The 25,059-nt window shown below is 39.4% G+C and overlaps 1 protein-coding gene and 1 non-coding gene across 2 annotated transcripts in view; one reads left to right on the forward strand and one right to left on the reverse strand.

Annotated features, from left to right (window-relative positions):
* The first annotated feature begins 19,577 nt into the window (after positions 1–19,577).
* TRNAL-UAG (transfer RNA leucine (anticodon UAG)) lies at positions 19,578–19,658 on the forward strand. The gene has a single exon. It is a non-coding gene; the product is annotated as a tRNA-Leu (tRNA).
* A 2,773-nt stretch (positions 19,659–22,431) lies between these two features.
* The window catches only part of LOC149084712 (low density lipoprotein receptor adapter protein 1-B), a 40,513-nt gene continuing 37,885 nt past the window's right edge, over positions 22,432–25,059 (reverse strand). Inside the window, exon 2 of the mRNA XM_089235135.1 lies at positions 22,432–23,435. Within this exon, the coding sequence (XP_089091261.1) occupies positions 22,900–23,435 (536 nt within the window). The 3' untranslated portion in view covers positions 22,432–22,899. The remainder of the gene's footprint in view (positions 23,436–25,059) is intronic.

Here is a 25,059-nt window from a genome sequence, read left to right on the forward strand (position 1 = left end):
AAAGAGATAATTCCAAAATTAATAAAAGAGATAATTCCAAAATTAATAAAAGAGACAATTCCAGAAGTAATGAAAGAAATAAAATAATTAATAAAGGAAATAATTCCAGAATTAATGAAAGAATATTCAAAAAATAATGAAGGAAAATTCAAGAGATGATGAAAGAAATAATTCTCCAGTATTAATGAAATAAATAACTTAATCTTTTTTCACCTTTAGATGAGTTCTTCTCTCTATCCTTTTTTTATATCTTTAAACCCCAATATTTAGAGACCGAACTGTACATTTGTATGGAAAAATTGCCAGGCGGGAAGTTTGTTTTGACCGAGTCACGTCATTTCTTTGATGTCGCTGCAGTCGCGGTGGCTGAATGCTCCCGCCAGTAATATAATCTCTGTCGTCTGCTTCTCTCCAGGTTATTTGTTTTGGACGTCTCCTTGTGTCCCGAAGAAATAACTGAACTGGCAGTTCGAACTTCCAGTTCTGTTTGTGAGCTTAGCTTGTAGGGAACCCAACAAACCGACTTCTTCTTGTCTGTCGTCTGCTCATTAAGAGGCTCTTTGTTTTGAACGTCTCCTTATGCTCTAATAAAATAGCCGAACTTACAGTTTAAATTTCCAGTTCAGTTTATCAGCTTTGTTTATAAGGAACTGAGCCGAATAAAGAATATAGTTTTCACTTTAAACTTCATCATCACCACGTGAGTCGCTATTAAATTTGACATTAGATGGCAGCACATTACTGCAAAGTGGAGTGTGGAAAAATTCACTTTTTACGATCTTACAAGTCGTCTGCTTCTGTGGAGGATCTTTGTTTTGGATGTAGTTTGATCTTTCAGGTCAGTTTATAAGCTTTGTTTAAAAGGAGCAAAGCTGAATGAAGGATTTAGTTTTTTATACCTGAGCTTCGCCATCACCACATAAGGCACTTCTAATTTCGAAAGTAGGTGGCAGCACCAACAATATTTTTAAAAATGAATGTCTTACACTATTCTAGAGTATTAAATTAATTTTAATTCCCTTAAAACTGTGTTAGTGCCATTGTGAATTCGCTGCAAATGCTACAAGGCAAAAAAAAAAAAAAACTGCTTTGGCGGCATAACATTTATGCAATTGCAGTTTCTTAACTTATACAGCAATGTAGTTCTAAAAAATATAATTTCGCGTGTATTTTTCCTCATGTATGATTTGGTCTCTTGGATGAAGTTCGTTATAACTGAATTCGACTTCATTTCTTTTCAGTAGAGGCAATGGGTTGGCACAACCCTCCCCAAAATGACATTAAAAAAATACCCCAGAGCAATCGTTCTTTATTCGATTTTTATAAATATATTCCCCATCAGACCACTCAGGTTTCGCGAGTTCGATACCCGGTTCGTCCTTGCCAGAAAACTTTCCTGACACAGGGGTACAACAAATAACCCCATCGAGGGGTTAGCGCACCAACCTCTCGATGAATATAAGAAACAAGCCTGCCGTTCGGAATCGGCAATAAATTGTAGGTCCCGGTCTAATTAGCCCTCGTGTGCAGAAAATGACCGTGGTACGACAAAAATTATCAATGATCAGACCACTCAGTGCCGGTTGAAGATAGCTTTGTGCTAAACTAGATGACTATCCGTCTGTAATTGCATGAAAACGATGGGTTTTTTTAAAAGCTTTCATTTTTCATCCATCTAGTTCTTGGATTGCATTTACTACCAGCACTCAAAAGAATGGCAATGAATGGTCAACAAATCTTTGTCTGCTTTCTTTATGGCAGCCCTCTTTGAATGAAAAGTCTTCGAACACACAATTTTCTGTCTTTACAGTTACTCCGTTTTGCTTTAAACCTCTTCTATAGTTTGTGTCAAGGCCTACTGTCACCCCAAGTCGTAAACCCACCGAGATTACATGAACCATTTTTTTTTATTTCCTTCCTCATGTTAATGTTACTTGAATAGCGGAAAAATTTCCAAAAATGTATATTCTATGATTTTTTGTTTGAAATTAAATTTTTTTAGTCAGAGTGACTAAAAAAAAATTTCATTCCACAAACTTCTTCGTGGCCCCCGTATCAGTAGCCGTGGCTCCCCTTCCGCCAGATTTTCATCCGTGGCCCCCCCCCCCCCGGAATATGCTAGAGCCCCCCTGAGGTCATATGGCCCCCGGTTGAGAACCACTGCTCTAGACTAGTGTTTCTTAACCTTTTTTTGTCCGTGTCCCCCTTTGAACCATATTTCTTTTCTCGTGCCTCCCCTGTCTTACCCATAGTCTTCGACCCTCATGCAATAAGATTGGTCTCCAGACCACTGGCCTAGAATTTATTGAGCTCCCCGCAGGTCCGAGTTCTATTCAGGACCGCCTCAACATCATGGGCCCCTAGGCAAAGTGATGCTTTGGTAGTCCCATACTTAGCTGGAAATAAACAGCCTACATATTTCCTACTTATTTTCAAAATTTATTGTATTATACAAAATATCATGAGGGGTGGGGTGGATGGACATGAGACCCCCCCCCCGTGCATGACCCTTCACAAGAGTGGGACTGACAGAGCTGCAACCCGGGGCCTGATATGGTTTTCATCACTTTTTGTTTTTTACACTATAAATTTAATATAGAGGAGGGGTCTGTGAAAAATCTAGCCGGGGGCCTGCGAAAAACCGCATCCTAGTGAACCTGCTGCAAAATGTAGGCATTGAGGCCTGGGTAGGTCCATGCCCTAAGACGGCCCTGTTTTTATCGGTGGGTTTTGTTGGATTCTGTAAGTCTAGTCACTAAGTTTTAAAAGCTTTATTTCTTCACACCTAATTTTTCTTCTCAGCCCTCCAAACCACCTGTCATGGGCCCCTTTCTCCATTTTCTTCCGTGGCCCCCTTGAAGTATCTCAGAACCACTAGGGGGGGGGGCATATGGCCCCTGGTTGAGAACCACTGCTCTAGAGGAATTATCTGTGCCCGAGTGGCGTGGTGGTAAGATGCTCGTCTACATCGTGAAGGTTGTCGACTATCGACTATCTAGCCAGGGCTTCAACTGGATACCCTTTTCAGCCCGGCAAGCATGCATTATGCATCCTTCATGTAATTTTTTGAATAAGTAAAAGAAGAATTTAGCTAGCCCACCCTTTCGCACAGCGCAAAGGCTACGAGATGTAGGGGGGGGGTTATACCAAAACCCTAGGCCAGATGGTTGAATGTCTGGATGCTAGAGGTTCTCTATCTTGGATTGAATTTTAAGTTATTGAAGTTAAGAAGCCACAAAATGTGATCAAGACATTTTTATCTCCCTTTTACGGCCCGAAAAATGAAGTGGCCTGGTGCGGCCACACCCTTCGCACTGCTCAAGTCCGGCCCTTTCCCTACATTTCCAATGTCATAATGAAACAGCATTGCCCACTAAATATTGCAAAAAAAATTTGAAATCACTAACCACGCGAATTGAAACCGAAAGAGGCGCTCCGGATATTGCTTGTTGAGATAGAACATTTACTTGCAAAAAAATCAGGAATATCCCGGGAGAAACCAGGACATATGGCTACCCCATGCCAGAGCTGGACAAATTGCAATTGCAAAAAAAATTACCTGAAGGGAAAAGGTCCAAAATGATGCTTCTTTTGACTTTTTCAGGGCACAGCGGCCCTCTTTCATGTTGGCAGACATGCTGCTATGAATTCCAAACATTTTGTGATGCTCTCAGCCTGCACAATTTAGTAACTACACAAAGAAAATTTTAGGCGCTAATATCAATTTTTTAGTCACCATGGCGACCCGGAGAGAGCCTGGGATTTGTCCATCCCTGCCCTACGCAGAGGGTCGCGGTTCAAAAAATTTGGGAGCCAATGTTCTAAAGCAAGTAAAGTTGCAAATCACGGCCAAAAAAGGAAAAAAAAAATTGTCTAAGGCAAATGAAGTTGTTAATTACAGCCAAAAAAAAAAAAAGCCAAATGTCGCAAATGAAGCAAACTATCTCTAAAATTGCTGAAAAGTTGTTGGGAAATAGAGGTCTGATGCAGGTCACAATGGATAAAAAAAATGTGCAATTCACAAAAAACAGTATATTTTTTGACGTGAGAGTAATGTGTTAACTAGAAAGCGACATAGATATAGGGTTACCATCCGTCTTCCTTTAGGAGGACGCGTCCTTTTTTTTTTTTGGTGTCATTTCAAGTGTCCTCCTACGTTTTAGAAAATTCGTCCTTTTGTCCTCCTTTTCAGGGGTTTCCGGAATATCATTCTCTTTTCCTTTTTTCCCCCCCCTTACACTTTGAAACATGTATCGCTTCATTGGCATGAGTGTTTGCGTGTGTGTGTGTTTTTCCCCCACACATTTTTACATCCTTTGGCCAACGACCTCAAAATTCCCGGATGAATCCAAATTGCCTGCAAGCTATTTCACAGACATCTACTATATCATTAATATTTTTGTTCCTCTCTTTGTTGACAACTCATAGGGTGATTTCGAATAACCTATTTCACAAGGCTGTGGGGGGGGGGGGGTAACTTGGGGTTCTGTCTGCCCCTCCCCCCGAAATGTGAGAGAACGACAGAAAAAAGGGAAAATATGGCCAAATATATTTTTCTATCACTTTTGGCCCCCCCCCCCCCGAACGAATTTCTGGCTACGGGCCTGCTTCTTCATAACTATAGCTCGGATTATGCGGTAACTAATTCGTGCATATGCATTTGCACAAATTTTCACCTTTTCCAGTATTGATGCACACAAATGCATAAAATTGCATACTTTCACATTTATCATCCTTTTTAAACATGGGCAACATTACTGATCGAATCCATCATCTTAGGCTGAAATTTGAGCGAAATTTCCGGTAAATTTAAATAATTTTATTGATGATTTATTATATTTAATAACATGAGCCTGGAATTTTATACATAATCACCGGTAAACGTGTAAAAGAAAATTTATTGATCTTAAAAAGAATGATAACTATGCGTAATAGCCGGTGATTAGGCATAATAACCGAAAATTTATCAAATTTCCCTAACACATTAATAGTGGTTGTTTTAGTTGGGAAAAAAATATTGCGGCGGTGGTGTTTTTCTTGTTGAAAGAAAAGTGACGCCATCTGTTGCAAACATTGTGGAAAATCACGTCATCAAGAATGCGCACGCAGGCCCCCCTCCTTTCTTGTTTTTCGTACCTATAGTTAACATGAAGGAAAAGCCGTATTTGTGCTGCCATCTAGCAACAGTCAATACGTACAGAGGTGAGCATCGATGTTTGTGCTGACATCTCGTGATGTAAATAAAAACTACAAAGAAATATTTCCATAATTTGTAATGAGATTCAAGTGCAGGTGCTTGACCGAGAGGGACTACAGACTTCTTCGGTGAGAGTTCATGGTGTTCACGAGTTTAAATATAAGAAAAAAAATCATTATTTCCTTATATATCATTATTTATTCACTAAACATTATTTTGAATTATGTCCACAGACTTCGTTTTATTGGTGGGAAGTGCGATCTTTCAGAAACGTACTTGAGCTGCCATCTAGTAATGTTCAATACACACACACACACACTCATATCTCCTCGACATCTGCGTTCATCCAATGTAAACATATTCAAAAAATGAAGTCTCTCTTCATAACTCAAGCCCCGTGTGCCAATAAGGACACGCGTAGCTCTTCTCTGCACCCCTTCAACCAAGTCTATGTCCCTCTGCAGGTATGGTCTCCAAAACCTTACAGCATACTCCAGTCCAGGACGAACTAAGCCTCGAAAAAGCGGAAGAATGACTTTCGGAGAACGCGAAGAGACCTTTTTGAAAATGAGACCAAGCATTCTATTCGCTTTTTTGACTACCGCTGAACAATGTTCAGAAAACCTAAGCCGCTCGTCAATGAGAATTCCCAAATCGGTGACTCTAGTTGCATCCGGGATAGTGACACCATTCAATTCGTAAGAGAACCGTGGGTTGTTCGAACCAAAATGAGTGACTTATCAACGCTAAACGTCATGCTCCATTCACTTGCCCATGCTGCAATTCTGTTTGAGTTGGTCTGGAGCAACTCCCTATCATTTTGATTCCCGATTACCCCCATTAGCTTCACATCAATAATTTGGGAAGACCAAGTTATTTCAAATAAACGCAAGTAGATCTTACAAATTTGTTAGATGCTCTGGAAGTGTAATATTTGGAATCAAATCAGTTATTTCAAATTGTGTACATTTTGATTCATTACAAAACCAGATTGTATGTAAAATTAATGTATCTCTCCGATCGCGATTATCGGAGTTTATTTACCCCCGGGCACAGATCATGATCATTTAATTTTTACTCTAAAAAAATGTAATTTTCAATTTGATTGATCAAGGTTTTAATAACGTTATATTATATAATATATTATAATAACTCATAGCGTTATATCCGTCGCTAATAAATGAAAGATGCACATCACACACTCCTCGTTTTTAGGTTTAAAACCGAAAACGATCCAAACTGTTGGATAATTTTAACCGCACGATGGGTGTACATCATTCTTCACGCATATTTAAAATGCAGGTTGAACACCCCGATGAAGAGCCGACACCACCCCGGTAATATTTTTTTTACTCTTCTAAATTTTCAAGGCAAGAAAGGACTGAATCTCTTATAATCAGAGACAAATTCGACCTCAAGAGCCACAACAGGCAAAATGATCAGCGAGATTGTTAGAAAGAAGACAGTCAAAATTAACAGGAAAACAATATACTACTATTAAATATACTATGAACAATATAATACTATGTAGTTTTAGTTTAAACAATTGAACAACTAAACTACTTACATCAATTTTCCTTTTCTCTTTTCGTTGTTGATGAGGTTCCCTCCTCAGGAGACCTTTCCATAGATGACCGGGCATTTTCCCCTCCAAGGCATCACACATCTCAGGTAAGGATTCTATGGTAATTTCAAACTGAGTGAATTCAATGAGTAAATCACACTTTTGCTGCATGTTGTAGAAAAGCTTAGAAAAATTCAGCTGAAATGTGAAGAAAATCGCTGTCAGAGTGAGGCGAGCATCCCGACGCGCTATTGGCATTTAAACTCTCTTATCAGTCAATGACGCATCGTGAGGGGTCATTTAAGTATTACGTCAGCATCGATGGGGTAGGGGGGTTTTGGTTTGCTGATGACAAGGGGAGGGGTATGGATGATGCTTACGTCATCAACCTACCTTTATAAAAATATGGAATATTCTTAATAGCATCTTACTCGGTGCGCCAAAAACGAGAAAAACCTTTCGCTACTCTTTTTGTGGGCACCTGAACTAATACTCTCCCTAATAATGTCCCCCCTACAGATCCACTTTAGTGATCTCTAAATGTTTGGCGGATCCTTCAAGTGCTCTGGAAATGTGTCCGGGTCGCTTAAGTGAAATTTTCTGTACTCTATTGTTGATTTTCGGAAACTTCTTGTTTTTGAAATTCGTTGTAACGGATTTTTCATTTCGTAATGTCGGAATTCACAACACACTATTCCTATGTAAACTTACATATTTGGGGATTGGAAAAGTTCTCGTTACAACAAGATTTTCGGTATATAACGGTATTTGCTAAAACGGAAAATTCAATTGTATATACTTCTAATTATTTTTTCTTTCTCATCACTTTCTTATGATTCTTCACTTCTTTAGAATTTGTGTACTTTTAGCTGTAATCAGAGTTACTCACGAGTAAGTTTAATTTTTCAAGCATTTAATTCGTTCACGTCGTCTGTGCGTTTCAGTCACTCCGCCGAGAAGCTGGATTACGAGCACAGAAATTGGAGTTTCAAAACCTGTGAAAAACATGTTCTCCAGAGCGAACCCGAAGTATGATTGCATTGCTCATGTCGAAATTTAATAGTGCTTCGTAATTAATAAATATTCCACATTATTTTTTGGACTGAAAATATTAGTTCCGGTTAAATCCGTAGATAGTAATAAATAATAATAATAATACGTAAATATACTAATAACCCGTAATTTGCGTAATATATATATATATATGACATCCTAGACTTTATACTTGGAAAAAATAAATAAATATAAATATATATATTATTATGGCATCACACACATACACAGGTACACAGGTTATGGCAAGAGTTTATTTTTCCATGGACTCAATATACTCCAGCTTAATCAACCAACTCTTACAGGGAAAGCAAAAATTAACTATTTTTACATATTGGAGTCCAGCTGAACAGATGGAAACAATGAACTCAATATACAGGGTGTTCGTAAAAGTGATTAGAAAAAATTGTAGGGGTGATAGTACCCCTACATCAAGACAAATAATACTTACAATAGGCCCTACGGTCGAAATCCATTCAGTGTCAGAAAAGCGAAAATTAGAAACACGACCACAACAAGCACAAGTCCTCACTTCTGACAGTATTTCTACGAGAAAGATCACTTTTCCAGAACATAATCGGCAATCATGCTGACGTCACTTTGAGCATCTCCTTTGAGCTTTCTCTGATCTGTACGGGATTGGATAAATTTTGATTTCGCTGTCTCTTTTTTTTTCCACTCTTGAAACTTCGACATGCGCAGTTAAAATTTACTTAACCTCTTCGCGTACAAGCTGCTGGCGATAAATTTGTGATGATCTATATTAGACGTATTGCCTACGAATGTGTTAGCCTTGTTCCACGTTAAAAAAAAAAAGGAAGAAAAAGGGTAAGAAAGAAAATAGTAATAAGAGTGGGAAGAGGAACACACAGTACAGAGATAATTGTATTGTAAGAAAGTATTAGAGTACAGGTCTTTGCTTTGTCACCCTCAGCTAAAGACTTGTTTGTAGTAATTATTTTTACTACTTATTCCCTTCCTCGTTTCTATGTGCAGCATATAATAGAAGGATTGCATTATATGAGTGTGTGTGTGTGGGGGGGGGGGATGCCGTGAGAAGGAGGAGGGGGAAAAGCTGAGAATAACCGCCACTACCGTTATCTCGTTGAGCTATCACGATGGTGGTGAGAGAACACAGGGGCAAAACACACACAACTCTGTTTAATATGGTTATAGTAACCTATCTCGATCAGGAAAAAGGAGTTTGAAGAAATAGATGAATTGAATTTGTTCCCATGGTGTTTGGACCCAATATTATATGTCCCTGATCGTGAAGTAGTGAACGCTTTCCTGATACTGAGCGGAAGCGATCATAGATTCAACTATAAATATTGTTCGGCTCGATGGAGAGAGAGAGAGATACTATCACTCCTCTTAATTTTTTTCTAAATAGTTTACGAACACTCTGTATATGTTTTAAATACTTTTACCCATGTTTTTCTAATGTAACGGTAGGAGTTGTTCACCACCTAACGCACGATAGAAAGCTGAAAGAAAAATTCATTTTAATATATTTCAATATTTTATCCCAGTGGTTCTCAACCTTTTTCAGCCTATGGCCCCCTTTGAATCATATTTTCTTCTCGTGGCCCCCCCCCCTCGTCTGACCTAGGCTCCCCCTCTACCCTCATGAAACTTTTACTGAATATAATTTTATCCACACTAAATTTGTAATGAACGAAAATTTTATAAATGAAATCGATTAAAGTGGGGGGGGGGGGAAAGAGAGACAGAGACAAATCTTTCTTAAGAGACAAATTATATGGAAATAATAGGTTTGGATGTGAAATGCTGGACTATCCAACGAGCCTACACAATAAATCACCCTTCCTGACTCATCATTATTGGTCCGCACATACCTAGGCTGGAAACAGTGAACTTCATTCTTTTGGGGGTTCTATGCATGGCCATTTCACCATCATAGGTCCTCGGGAAAAGTGATATTCTAGGGGCCCATACTTAGCTGGAAATAACCGCAACAGCTTACATATTTACACTCAAAAAACCACAGTACATCATGAAGTCATCATTGTCATTATGAAGGGCCCCCATGAGCATCCCAAGCCATCCCCACATAGGTTTAGACGACCCCTGCTTCATGGACAGCTATGCTAGATTCTGAAAGCATAGTCACATTTTTTCCCAACATATTTCACTTGAAAACGTTATTTCTTCACATCTCTCCACGGGCCTTCTTCACCACCTGTTGTGGCTCCAATTTCATCTTATTTTCACCCGTGGTCACCCTAGAATATCCCAGGATCGTAAGGGGGGGGGGGGGGGAAGGCCATATGGCCACAGGTTGAGAACTACTGTTTTATGCAGATTCGTTTTGAAAGGGATAATAGTTTACTGGTCGTCTTTTGATTGCTGCAAATCACTTCAGAAAGTAAAATCACAGAAGCAAGCTGACTACAGATAGCAGCTACACTAATTATTAGTCGTGAATGTAAAGAAACGATTTGAAATTGCTACGTTTCAAACACAAAAGAAAAAGCAACAAATTTGTTTGTTGAGTGGAATCTATCTTTTAATGAGCTTGTGTTAAATATTATGATAGAAGTTGCGGAATAACAATCAACCTCTTGATCCAGAAGTCGATATGTACAAACATACAAATCGTAAGAATATTGAGCACACTGACGATGACTGGTAATTCTCAATTTCGTATGCGTGTGTTTTCAGAACGTCAAAGCATGTCGACTTCTCTGCCGGTGTCTTCATCCAAGCCTCTGCCGTTTTGACCAGGAAGTTCTACATACGCAGAATTAATTCAGAATTACGGTATGCGACTGTCAATATCATCAGTCTCTTTTGTTATATATATATGTACCGTGTACTGGCGGCTCCTTTTAACGGATCCTTCCTCCATAGAACCACAATTACAGGCGCAGGTAACAGGGTGCATGGCATTTCAGTGGTGAACCGTGGATCTTAGAAGCATACTTCAAATTAGAAAAGTATCTAAATAACATATAGGAGCGGTTCTCAACCTTTTTTGACTCGCGGAGCCCTTTTTGGCATATAATTTCTATGGCGGAGCCCCGTAGACCTGTTTTTTACTTATTCAGCAAAGAATTACTGATTTATTTTTATTATTCTAAAGTAATTATAATTATTTTTTTTCAAATTACTGTTTATATTATTTTCCCGGAGCGGCCGCGGAGCCCCTGGGGAGCGCACAAGGAGCCCCGGTTGAGAACTGCTGACATATAGTACTCAGATGCTTTCACAGATGTATGCTGCAAGGGGTTGTATTAAAATAAAGAAATAAATTTTTTATGAGTCCTCGTGTGCCCCGTTAAAGCCCAGTTCGAAAAATGGTGCCCTGTCTCTCCTGATGCCAACTAAAAACATTCCATGTTTCTAAGTGCAATATTCACTGAGATATTCGAATTCGAAAAGCGGAGGAAAGTTGGGGGGAAAAAAACAGCGTTGAATCATAGCCCACTAAACAATTATGAATGCCGACTGAATGTCTAGTCGGCCGTGGTTGAATGCGGGTAAAACGGTTTTTCCCTATTTTGAGCTGTTTTTCCCCCCAATTTTGCTCCGTTTTTGAAGAATGATATACAGTCAAACCTCGTTAGTACGTCACCCAGTTAGCACGTCATTCCGCTTACCGGATCACTTTCTGGAAGTCCCAATTGTCCTCAGGCAGGAATTGGCAAGCTATGGCTTACTCCGTTTAACGAGTCACTCCGCTTACTAAGTCATATCTTTGCTCTCCCAAGAGTGACTCATTAACGAGGTTTGACTGTATCTGGGTGCTACACATCATTTGGAAACTTTTTCTAACTAACGTGTAGTACTCAGTTAGTTAGAAAAAGTAGGAAGTGTACCTTATGTACATATATATAGGATCAACGGTTCGCCAGTAAAATGTCATACCTTCCCCCCTGTTTGCTATGCACCATGTGTGTGTGTGCGCATTTATATATACAGTATATATATAGCTGAATCGCATGTACATATATAAACCCTGATGGCAACACCGTAGCATAGGTGGAAACAATCGTCCTCGCCCATTCAGTGAAAAATATTGTATTATGGGAATAGAGAGGTCGTAAGGTCGAAAATGAACATCCACCCTGTTCACTATACCAGGCATCTTCAACCCGTTGCTCGCGAGCACCACAGTGCTCTCTGAAGCATCCATAGTGCTCGATACTCGTGCTTGATTTTGTGCTCGCGAGCACTTGATCCGATCCCAAGGGCTCCGTGTGCACCTCCCAAGGGCTCCGCGGTGACTCGAGGAAAATAAAATGAATAAGTAGATTTGATAGATAAGTAAATAAGAGAGGGGCCTACACAAGGTTCTGCCGTAAAAATTATGTACAAAAAAGGACTCCTCGAGTCAAACAGACGTTCCGATCAAACATCTTGTACAAATTGCGTTCTAGGATTGAAATCATCCTGATTTCATGCATTCGAATGTCGAACTTGACGAAAAAAAAGGGTGCTCTTCTTTTGATGATGGATCTCGACTAGAAAAAGGTTGAAGATCTCTGTACTATAGGGGCCGTTCAAGTATTACGTCATCATCGATGGGGGGGGGGGGGTTTCCGATTTGCTGACTTTTGATGACAAGGGGAGGGGGGGTTTGGATAATGCTTACGTCATCAACCACCCTTTATGAAAATATGAGTTGGATTCAGAGGGGCAGAGCTGATGACGAAATTTTGCTGACAGGGGGGGAAGGGGGTGAAAAATCGCTGAAAATCTGCTTACGCAATACTTGAATGGCCCCTAATACTCTCGTGGTATTCGGTTCTTCACTACTGGAGAACCGAAAATTCAAAGTGATGAGAATTTCATTTAACATTTTGAAAATCAATGTGTGTTGAAAATAGAACGGCGTTTTTGACTCGAATTCTGCGGTTTATATATTGATAAAAATGAAAAAATCGTTAAAAATGGCACTTTAAAATATATTTAAAAGTAATAATGAAATTGTTTTACAAAAGATTAGAATTATTGCTGTTGGAGTTCACCATAGATTTGAATATAAATAAATAATTTCGTGAAATAATTATACTAAGTCGTCATATGGGTAAAAAAAAGACAATATGCATATTATGCCCTCTTTTAAAGACATCTGAGAAACAAAAAAATTTGTCTGTAAAGGAGGAGTAATTCCCATCGAAGTCATTCAAGTAGAAATTAATCACTATTTGGCCGTAAAAGATGGGTGACCGTTTATAGAAGGTTTCACTGTATCGTCATGTACACATTTTGTGAAGAAAGAAAAAAGTTCTACTTCTCCTTGTGTAATGCCCAGCACATAATCTTTCTATATCGATGTGTGCGCTTTATGTACTACAGTAAACCTCGTTAGCGGGTCAATCGGGTAACGCGTCACTCCGCTTACCGGGTCAGATGGGTAAGGCATGTGGGTCTATAAAAGTCGTTTGGAGATGGGGAGCTCGACCAGAAGGCCTCTGCAGTGTTTGCCATAAACTTCATTCAGACTACCTAGCAAGTTTTGCCACATTTTGAAACACAGCATACTATTTCGTTTCTTCTTATTTTGGCGTGGAATCTTCCTGATTGGCTCACAAATACCACTTGGTGATTGGAGTGGGGTATAGAAATCGCCAATTCTGAGCCCCATCATTTCTTTTCCCCCACAACGATGATACTGGCACGAGCAGGGACTGGCTCGAACAAGAGGTCCTTCAGGATTTGAGGGCTCATAGATTTTAAATGTTTATCTCATCTTTTATCATAAGAAGATTTGCTTCTTCGACTCATCATGTTCAAGTAAAAATCGGGTTTTTACTGATAATAAAAACGAAATTTTTAAAACTCTGATAATTTTTTGATTACATCTTTTCCGGACTTAATTTTTTTTTCATTTTATTTAATAACTATACAACCACTTGCAGCGTGAACGACATCTCTGAGTACTACATGTTATTTGGATCCTTTTCTTAATTGGAAGTATGCCTCTAGGATCCAGGGTTCTCCAGTAAAATGCCATAGTTCCTGTTATCAATGCACCCTGTATATTTAGGGGGGGTCGGGAACTCGGAATCTGAAGAAACATAACGTTATTGAAGAGCGTATAGGAATGCTGAAATATCTGCGATTAAAACTTAAGAAAACACGTCGATACCAAACAAAAATTAATGAAATAAATATTTTTAAATAAGTAACTTGGTTTTTTTTTTTTCGTGCTCGTAGTTGGACTCCGAAAGGTCATTGTGCTTACGGACGACAGGAATCTGAGAAATCTCTGCAGAGCACATGGCGTAAAATGTGCCGAAATCGTTGAGTTGCTCGGTCTCATGTACGCCATCCATCCATATTACCGCCGAGGTTTGTTTATTATAACTATATTCCTTTTTTTCGGTTTTCTGACGATACCTGATGCATCACTAAGCAGATGCATAATGAAATGTTTCAAACGCTCATATCTTGAGCAAGTACCTGCACAACGCAAGTCGAAGCCAATGGCATCGACTGATAGATATCGCGGAGACAAATCCAATGATACGCCACTGGTTTTAATACCTCTTTCAATCTGGGCTCCATACCCTCTGTCGTTATTCTTAACGAAATTGTTTTACACCATATCTCGCGATGTACAAGATGAACATTGATGTCACTGAGAGAAATCATACAAGACCCTATGTATGGATAAACTCTTTCGGGTTATATAAATTACCAAACTAAAAATACATACGTGGCATTGCACTGTAACGAGTTCTAAAAGACGTATTCACGTTTAAACATTCAGCTGTGCCATGACACACACAAGCTCTATATCTGGGGATTTTTTCTCTAAAATTTTTGAAGTGAGAGGGAAAGGGATTTAAAATTAGCGTTGTTTTTTTATTGTATTTATAGATATAAAAGTCTTCCAAAATTGCCTGTTCCAAGACTGTGATTACAGCAAATTCCAGTTCGGCGTGAAACGTCGATAAGAGATTTACGTCGATTCATCCAGTGTTTGTACAAGATGAATGAATAAATTATTCCATCTCAATGATTTTATTCGTCTCACGAATCTTTTCATTTCTCAATTTATTTACTGCCTTTATAATTATTGTGTTTCTTAGCGCTAATCAGAACGAGAGATGTAAAATTCTCGAGAATAATCTTTAAGAGAATATTCTCATCGAGGAGAATATAGGAGAATATTCGAGAATATTCTCTGGAAGGACTACTATTATAAATAACTTGAGAATATTCTTCTTATTCTTGATGAGAATATTTTCCTGTTATTTATAATATAAATATATATATATATAATATCCTTGAAAATATTCTCTGGAAGGAGTACTTTTACAAATTACTGGGGAATATATTCTTATTGAAAATAATAAGGATTATTCTCGTTATAAATAATAGTCCTTCCAGAGATTATTCTTAAGAATATTTGCAATAACATGCATTATAATAATCTCTACAAATATAACTTGAGAATAATTCTTATTATTTTACGATATAAGAATTGTTCTTATTCTCTCCTCCCGTCAAGAAGACAGGGAATATTGAAGTTAGTAGCAAACAATATTAAAGTTTAAAAGCAAGAAAATGAAACCAACATGGCTGAATTGCATAATGGCTCTAATCAGAGCCATTAGTTAGTGGAAATCGGGAAAGAGACATGGATACTGTAATTAACAAGTACTAAATGTTCTCATCCATTAAATACATCATCCGTATGCCAAAGAAGCAAATAAAAACCCACAAACATGTAAGAATTAGTTCCCCCAAATCACCCGATACTTTTATGAATGCAAACAATTTTTGCGTCTTAGGGGCCGTTCAAATATTATCAGCAGATATTATTATTAGTAGATTTTTAACCATTTTTGACACCCCCGTCAGAAAGAAATCAGCGAAGCCCTGACACCCCCCCCCCAACGCATATTATTGGGATCAGAAACGTACGCGAAGGGGGGGGGAGAAGCACGAGCCCTCTAAGCAACCCCCCCCCCCCGGTTGATCCAAAATATATTTTTTGTTATGCAAAAAAAATATTTGTTCAAAAAATTGAAATTTCGGAAGAAAATGCCTTTTAATGTTATCATAATCGATTTCTAAGCTATTTCAAAGTTATTTAAAAGCTACGAACTCGAAATTTATTTTTAAGAAATTCATTGCGACCCACTTTTCAGTCATATATGCTAAATACATGGCTCGCGGGCCACACATAAGACCCTCGGAGTTATCTGATGTGGCCCGCCACCTAAAACATTGATTTTGTAAAAATGAACTAAGTGGCACATTTTTTAAGATCACTCAAGTGACCTGGAGTACATTTACAGACCACTTGAGTGATCCGCGGCACAGTTCCAAACCACTGAAGCGATCCTCGGCACATTTAGAGATCCCCTTGAGTGACACGCGTCACAGTTTTAGAGCACTTAAGCGGCCCGCTGTACAGTTTTCTTCATCACTCAAGTTACCCGCGTTCTCAGATTGCTTAAGCGATCCGCATTATGTTTACGGATCACTTGAATGACGCGCGGTACGATTCCAGAGTACTTTAGCGGCCTGGACACATTTGCAGATCACTCTGATAACTGTCGCATCTGTGCGACGTCTAATCCCCGTGAGTACCATTTCGTTCCCCCAATAGTGTCAGTGTGGTGTGGGTTCACAGGTTCGTTCATAATAGGACCCTTCTTCATTGAAACGCAGTGCTCTTGTAAGTCCCTAGTCACACTGCTACTCCGGTCAAGGCATTCCTGACGCAGACGTTCGAGGAAGACAAAATCATTAGCAGGCGTTGCAGGTTCCCGTGACCTCCTCGTTCTCCAGATTTGACACCGGCAGACTTCTGGTTATGTCGAGCTGCTACCAACTCGACTTGGTAAAATCTAGGATTTACCAGTAACAGTTAGGTTTTACCACTCTTCGGGCTTTTACCGTAACATATACATCCCGGACCTGCTGCACTCTGCCGTTCCTGGGTTTGTGGCTCGCCAACGTGTTATCCGCCCTGTGGTGGTGGTCATGTGGAACACATACTGCTGTAATAAACGATTTGGAGGCATTCTGTTCGTTATTTGCGCATCTTTTCTTTGACTTGTGTACGCCAGCACCACCTATCGGCTGTTTTTTTAGCTTTTTTACCCTATCTTAAAAAAATTCCCGTGACCTAGCGATGCTAACCCTGCAAACCGTTTTTCATTTCGGTTGTTTTCCCGGTTTTTATGAGTTTCTACGGGTTTTTTGCCTACCCTGTATCATTTATAAGATAGAAAGATAATTTTTCATCCCTGATACCAATGAAAATTAAATATTTAAGTTGGCTTCGTTGAAAATAGTGAAAAAACGGAACATTTTTACAAAAAAGTCGGTTGGCCAAAATGTAAAAATATGAGAATATTCTAGAAAATATTGACGTATGGTCACGTTGATTACAGACTGAAGTTTTATCGGTAGATAGTGCTGCCATCTCATACATATAAATATCACTACATATAAGATTTAGTTTCTAAGATAAAAATAACGTTGAGGGTTGATCAATTTTAAGAGAGAGAGAGAGCGCCAATCATAAAATGCATTACGTATAGAGATATTGTAGATATGGGGGGGGGGGGGGGTCACGGCCCACACATCCTAGAGCAGGGTCCCCTAGGCTGGGATCTTTTGCGGGCCCCGTGACAAGACTTTCACGGGGGCCCGTTTAAAATGAATTTATAGCGTGAAAAAGCAAAAAAAATAGTGAAAATTGTCCCGGGGCCCGGTGCAGGAGCCTTGTCATCTCACCCCTTGTGGGGGCTATGCGGGGGCCGCCGCAGGGCTGGGCTCTGGCGTGCCGCCAGGACAGATCTTTCACGGGTTCTCTATAGTGAATTTTATGCAATGAGAAAACAAAAATAATAAGAATCGTTGCGTGTTGAAGCTCTGTCCAAATTTATCACCATTTATTACCGAAGGGCTTTTTATGCCATAATACAGTAATATTACTATGATATAGTAGCACATATACTTTGATAGTCGTTCTCGTGTGCCAGTGCAAACCAGGGCTTGAGAAAAACGACAAAAAAGTCTACGTTCCAACCAAATATTTTAGGAGCCAAGCGTACATCTTTTTCCTCAGCTGGCGATAACACATTGAAACTTTTTGGCACCAGTACCAACTTTTTGGTCGCCAATGGGGATTTTTAGGGCGCCGGGGTACCTGAGAACAGTGGAGGACCCGGAAGACCCAATTTGAAGGACGCAAAGCCGATTTCGCATCGGACCCGTCCCTATATCTTTGTCTCAGCAAAAGCTCAGAAAAGAAAAAAAAAAATTGTGAAAATTGCAAGTTCTTTTTACTGGAATAAAATATGAAAAATAACCAATAAATAAAAAGGTTTTATTGTCTCCTTTCCCTCATTTACGCTGTCCTCATTAAACTTTTCTCCGATTTTTGAATTCGAATATCTCAGCCAGTATTGCGCTTAGAAACTTTTGTTGGCCTCAGGAGAGACAGGGCAATAACTTTCTAATTGGAAGTTTGAAGACAAAGGGAACGTATAAAAATGTAGTTTTTCTTTTATTTTGCGACACGCTGCATTTTCGCTCTCAAAAGTGGTACATGGTAAATTTGAATGCCTTTTGAGCATTTTTTAAATTGAAACTATACCTCTATGACGGACGGTTGGCGTGATAAAGGGCGCATTAGCATTTACAGGACACTCTGTATGTTGAAGGGAGGTAAAAAAAAATGTTCCGAAATAGTAAAAAGAATAATCAAATTTAACTAATCAATATCTCGGTGAATCAGCGCGGATCTATGGGCCCCCCCCCCTCCCCACAAGCGTATTGCATTCAATAAATCCGTTGTAATATTGTATGAAAATTGTATGGGGGGGGGGGGGTATTACAGAATAAATTTCTTTCGGTTAATAAGGAAATTTGTAAATTTCTTTAATCCTTTTTTTAGGGTCTCTAGTACATATAAATGATACACACACATATATATATATATATATATATATATATATTAAATTTTCTTTTAATTATTATTTTACGGAAGTGGCACTGTGTCACAGCATCATTTTTTTCCTGCTCGTGATAATATGATGCGTATCATCGATAGATGGCGCAACAAAACATTTAGCATCTAAAATTTCCTATATTCGTGGGGTAAATTGGCCTAAATTTGTCCAAGTAGGAAATTTCTCAGCATATTTGAAAAATTTTGAGAATTCATCAAACAAAAGAATTTTTTGAAAAAAAATAAAGAAATTAATGCAATGCAATACTTTTTTATTGTAAAATACTTGTTTACGTATTTTCCCACTAGATGGCAGCAGATTTTTCGGAATGCGTGGGAAAAATTTAGTCGATAGAGAAATTTTGCTGGAAGAGGTTCCATCCATATATGTATATTCTAGAATATATATTCCACATATATTCTAGAAACCTTGGGTTCCATCACTGACAAAGCTGCATTAAGAGTCTTTTAAGAGGCTGCATTAAGACCTTTCAAGCGGCTTTGATCACTGAGTAGAGCAATGATTTGTTTAATACGATATTGCAGTCAACGCTCGTTATAACGACCCTACGTTATTACGACTGTTGCATTATAAAGACCGGCAAAACGATGAATAGCAAATGATTCAATCCATTACAACGTCCAAACTCAGATCTGATCTGCTGGATAATTCGGTGAAATCTGTTTGTAGATTGGATGATAGATGATCATATCCAAAGATATGATTGGATGGGTGTGTGTTTTCTGTTGCACGGGGGCCACAACCGGATACCTGATCAGCCGTGGCAAACTTGCATTTCGTCACCAGTCTCGGTGGTAGCGTGACCGAGTGGTCTAAGGCGCTGGTTTTAGGCACCAGTCTCTCTGAGGCGTGGGTTCGGATCCCACCGCTGCCAAGTTCTTTGTATTCAATTTTCATTCTTCAATTTTACCTTCTGCGATACTCCGGAAATCATAATAACAATCGAAAATAATGATTACGATGAATATCTTCTCTTTCTTGCCCATGTCTCATGAGACGAACCAGATTATATCTCCTCTCTAGGGCAGCGTTTCTGAACCCAAAGACCAGTAAAATGTCTGAGACCAGAGTTGTGTCCTTGCTGTAATTTTGTTTGTTCCGATTTTTTTCATACATTTGTCCCGTTTTTCCAAAGATGCTTATTTGAATTTACAATATTTACTATAACCGTCAATACACACAGTGTTTTCATAAACAGTATATAAATAAAGTATATTATGATAATTATGGCAAAAGAAAAAAAATATATTCCACATATACTGTATTTGTCAGGTTCAACATTTTTCTGCAATTTTAACAAAAATTGGTGATTGTGAAAACGGCAATTGGTAATGTCCCGTATTTTACCCTATTTAAGATCATAGTTTGCCGTATTTTTTTCAATGAAATGTGGTCATCATTAGAATACTTTTTTCGCGAAATACATTTTTCTTTATTGCGATTCGTCACAGCCCTTTATTTCCCCTCCTCTTCAGCAATTTCCGAATTAATTAGCACTTTGCATTTTTTGGAAAAATTTAGCAATATTCCGTATTTACGATAGCAGTTTCCCTCGATGATGTATGGTGAACCGAAGTATGAAGGTAAAATTTTTATTTGAGTCCCATATGTATATTACTAATATCAATTACAACGGTTGAATACTTTTTCAATCAGTGAGAATTAAATTGCTGAGTCTGCCTGCGGACCACCAATACTCTGGTCCGCAGACCATAGGTTGAGAAACGCTATCTTAGGTGAACAGAGCAGGCGTCGCGGTTGGTATGGTGGTGGTGGCGACCCTACTTGTAATGTTGAAAAAGGGGTTGAAGGGTGAAGTTTGCGCCCCGACTGGTTCCGGTGCACGAGGCACCAGTCCCGTCTGATTCCCCAGTTAAGGCCCTGCTTTTGCATGACTGACACCTGCATTTTCCAGAGTCCAGAGCGAGGAAGAATTATGAAATTTTTTAAAATTTTGAACGGCCTAATGACTTGAGGCATGCCCCCCTCCCCAAATCCTGGAGCAGGACCCCCTAGGCTGAGATCTGGTCCCCAAGCGAAACTTTTCACTGGTCCCTTTTGTTTTTCATAGCATGAAAAAATGATGGTAACTGTCCCGGCGCTGGAGCTCTTGTGGGAACCATGACTTGAGGACATATCCTCCAAACAGCCATACATAATGAATCACTTTGATACAGATAAGGGGACAGTATACCGAAAGGAGGGCGATGTTTTCATGCTGAGAATCAGCACTTTCTTGTTTTTTTTTATTGAACATGGTTAACATGGTTGTATGCCTGAAATAAGCGCAACACCATACCCTTAGACGTTCACGCATGCAATTAATTATTACAATTTTTCTATTATATCTTTACCGGATAAATTTTCATTCAAACTACTTATTCAATCTGGCAAAATGAATAATATAGTCAACGTTCGTTCTATAACGACCCACTTGAACAAGACGGACGTTATATTGGGAGATATTGGTTCCCCGAAAGGAGCCTTTATTCTACTTAAAAAAATAGGATTAAACACATTACACCCTACTCCATAATATATGTGTTATAATTAATTACTGTACATGCACACACTAATGTGCTGAATTCTCCACAATCAAGCATCATGCCGAACATAATTTTTTTTCGTACTAAAAACACGTATTTGCACATGTCTTTAAGCATAAAAAAGTGCAGCAAGATCGAAAGTTGCATTGAATAGGTCTTTGTAAGCTGTTACATTGGATCAAAAATAGCATGAAATGAATAGCATTAAAATTGAGACTTATCGTGATGGTCGTAATAAAGAATTGTCGTTATACTGAGCCGTGCGTGACTGTGTATAATTATTTTATTCGGTTCAAACAATGAATTCTCTTAAGAAGCTTTTTTAAATTCAAACTTTTGATGCATCAATTTTCCAATATAAGGTACGTTTTAACGAGAAGTCGACGTCCATCCTTGGCGGTGGCGTTGTAGCCGGGAGTGCTATACCAGCACCTCCTAGATGGAATGCCTCCGCAAGGATTGCCATAAACGTCACTCAGACTACCTAACAAGTTTGCCACATTTTCAAACCCAGCATCCTATTTCGTTTCTTCTTATTTTGCCGTAGAATCTTCCTGATTGCCTCACAAATACCGCATAGTGATTGGATGTGGGGCATAGAAATCGCCAATTCTGAGCCCGATCATTTCTTTTCCGCGCAACGATGATACATTTTCCCCGATTATTCTGCGGGAAAATGGACTACTTACTGACGTCACAAGCAGCGTACGGAGGCCTTCTATCTCTAGAAGGTTCTGTTTATATGCGCAGAGCACCCCAAATATTAATTCAAAAATGGAAATATCCTACGTAATACCAAAGTTGAGCACCCACAGGTCTAAAACACTTGTGACGCCGCTGATCCGTGAATAATAATGGAGGGGGGGGGCAGGGTTGTCTCGAGAAGAAAAAACCCACTACCCGTGTGGGACTTATTTTCGGCACCCCTGACCACATTTTTTTCGGTCGACATAGTTATTTTCTTTGCTCTTTCAACCCGAATTTGACACCCTTGTTAGAGCGGTGTCTGAGCCACCCATGGGGGGGGGGTCGATTGTGTATCATTCAATGGTTTATTCGTAAAAAAATAAACTTCGGAACTGAAAAGAAGAAAAAGCAGGATTTGGAACATGTACTTTATTTCCGTAGTATTGGAATTTGAACTCATAGATGGCAAAATTCAAAAACAAAATACTAGCCTGAATTTCTGTAATAACCATATTACAGTACACATATGTACAGAAATTCGAAAACGCTTGACTTGATTACACCTCAAATTATTGCTATATTCGCCCCTTCATTTTCAAAGTTACTCTACATTGTGGGAAATCTACATTGAGTATTCAAAGCGTTTCTATTAACCCCTCAAGCTAAATATCTACACATTATTCAAGACAAATTCGTGTCGAAGGCACGTGTTATGAGTTCGAGAACCATCAGGAGTTACTCAATTCGAATTTTGGCAGTGAAGTGTTGCATTCATGGCGACTTTTCTATGTTACACGGGTGGGTGGGAAAAAACACTATATTTTTTCTGCAGTATCTCATTCAAACAAGCAACAGCTCGTTGAATTCTGACATAAACGTCCGTCAAGCCTGGGACTCTGTCGAATTTTCGAGATCGGCTTGGATCTCTTCTTTAGTCCTGAGGTCGATGGCGAATTTCCTCGGCTGCGGCAGCGTTTTGACAGTCCTGCTGTAATCTTGGAACGACCTGGCCAGGGTCAGCGTTAGGGACCTGGCACTGTGCCTGCTGTCGCAGACGAACGCGTGGCAAACGAACGGGTGCTTCTCCAAGACGTTCCCGCCGTCGAGGACCACGATCATGGCGAACACCCTGGTGTAAACCAGGTCCTGGACCCCGTAGGATATGTTCTCGATCGGATAGAGTCCCGAGCGGAAGTTTTTGTTGAGGTTCTGTGGCATCTCCATCACGTTTACGCCTTTTTGAGACACTTCCAAGCGCAGGTATGGCAGCGTGGTCCCGGGTTGCAAGGCTCTTGCGGCAGCCACCATTTCGTCGACGGGATGCCTGGTGTGCTTGATTCCCCAGAGTCCACGTGCGTTCCTGCAGCCCAAGTATTTGACCACATACGATGATGGCAGGTTTATGTCGTTCAACTGGCCTGTAAGAAATGAAAGAATCCATTACACGATCTGAAGAAAGAATCGATAGAAACATTTGGTGTTGTGCTGCCATCTGTTGATGCATAGATTTATTTGAAGTTTCGTTTGGTTTCATAAGTTTCATGAATACATCAATAAATAAAAACAAAAATTGTTCCGTGTTCTGAAAATCTCTAAGTTCCGCAGTGGAATATGGACGAGGTGTGTGTCTGGTTTAATAGTAGTAGTTCTACAAATCACTATAATTAAAGAAAAGAAATGCATTTTAATTCTATCCATGAATAGTTTCTATAATCAGTCGAATCCCGTTTTAACGAACACTTTTAAAATCCCGAGATATGTTTACATAGGAACAATGCAAGTATCGGGAAATTCTTTATAATGAAATTTCGTTGCAGCGAAGTGTCGGTCTCTTGGAGTTCGTTATAACGGGATTTAACTGCATTATGAAAAAACGATTGATCACACGCTGATCTTCGAATTTTCTATTTGTTAAGTACCATGCGAACGTTTTGAGACTGTGATAGGAACCAAGAGACACCCAGGCTTTGTTACGCTCGGTGATGTAAGTACATTGCCCTAGGGCTGTGGTTCTCAACCTTCGGAAGCTCGCGGCCCGGTAAATCTCTTTTGCGTAAGTAAAAGGCCCGGTCACACACAACTAACGAGAAATTAATGGGAAAATGGAACCGCGAATCACTCACGGCCCGGTGTGACTAGTGTTAGGGCCAGGTACTGGGCCGCGGCCCGGAGGTTGAGAAACACTGTCCTAGGGGACTCGGGTGCCTCCGGGGCAGGGCATTAACTAGGATTTTTGTCACCCCCCCCCCCCACAACTTTAAAATTAAACAATTTTGTAATGGTGTTCTTTGTTCCCACTTAAAACTACCGCCCGGAGCAGTTTCCCCCTGCCCCCTAGTTACGGCCCTGCTCCGGGAGCCTACTCATTTATTTTGCTTGAACAAGATATATATACATGGACAGATGTCATTATGCACATCGCCAGTAAACAAGTGTATAATTTAGGATCGAAAAATGATGAAAGAAGTAAATAAATCTTAGCTTATAAATCAGATAATCGCGAATAGTTCTTGATAAAATTTGATCAGCTTCTCTTCAGGGATTTTCATTGACACTTTTCTTTGATTGATAGTGACTGGATCAATCTGCAGGTGGATTGATCTGATCGCTGCATCGCATAGTTCGATTCAGTACAAAAGACATTAATCTGACTGAACAATTACTAATGATTTTTAACAGTGGAAAGCGGCTGAATAAATGTTAACAGCGCCATCTTCCGGTGATATTTTGTACCGAAGTATGACAGTTTAAATTCTGTGGCCTGCCCGACATATCTGTTGCCCAGAACTGTTTATTTTCAAACAAAGTCCGGTTTTTTTCTTCCCTGAAACTTTCAGCTCATCTCAGGACACCATGTATGTCCCGAAAAGTTTTTTTACTCGTTCCAATATTTTACTGATGATGTCTAGGCTCGAAATACGATAGTGTTGAAGCACTTATAAGGGAAGCATAGAGAGCTAATAAGCAGACATACCCTGAGATCCATCCATCTCAGTCAGCGACTCAGATAGCAGTGTCAAACTTGGAAAATTTTGAAATTTA

Source organism: Pholcus phalangioides, unplaced genomic scaffold (assembly GCF_987345545.1).
Source record: "Pholcus phalangioides strain wild (caught in Gottingen) unplaced genomic scaffold, Ppha-v1.0 ptg000008l_1, whole genome shotgun sequence".
Classification (NCBI taxonomy): domain Eukaryota; kingdom Metazoa; phylum Arthropoda; class Arachnida; order Araneae; family Pholcidae; genus Pholcus; species Pholcus phalangioides.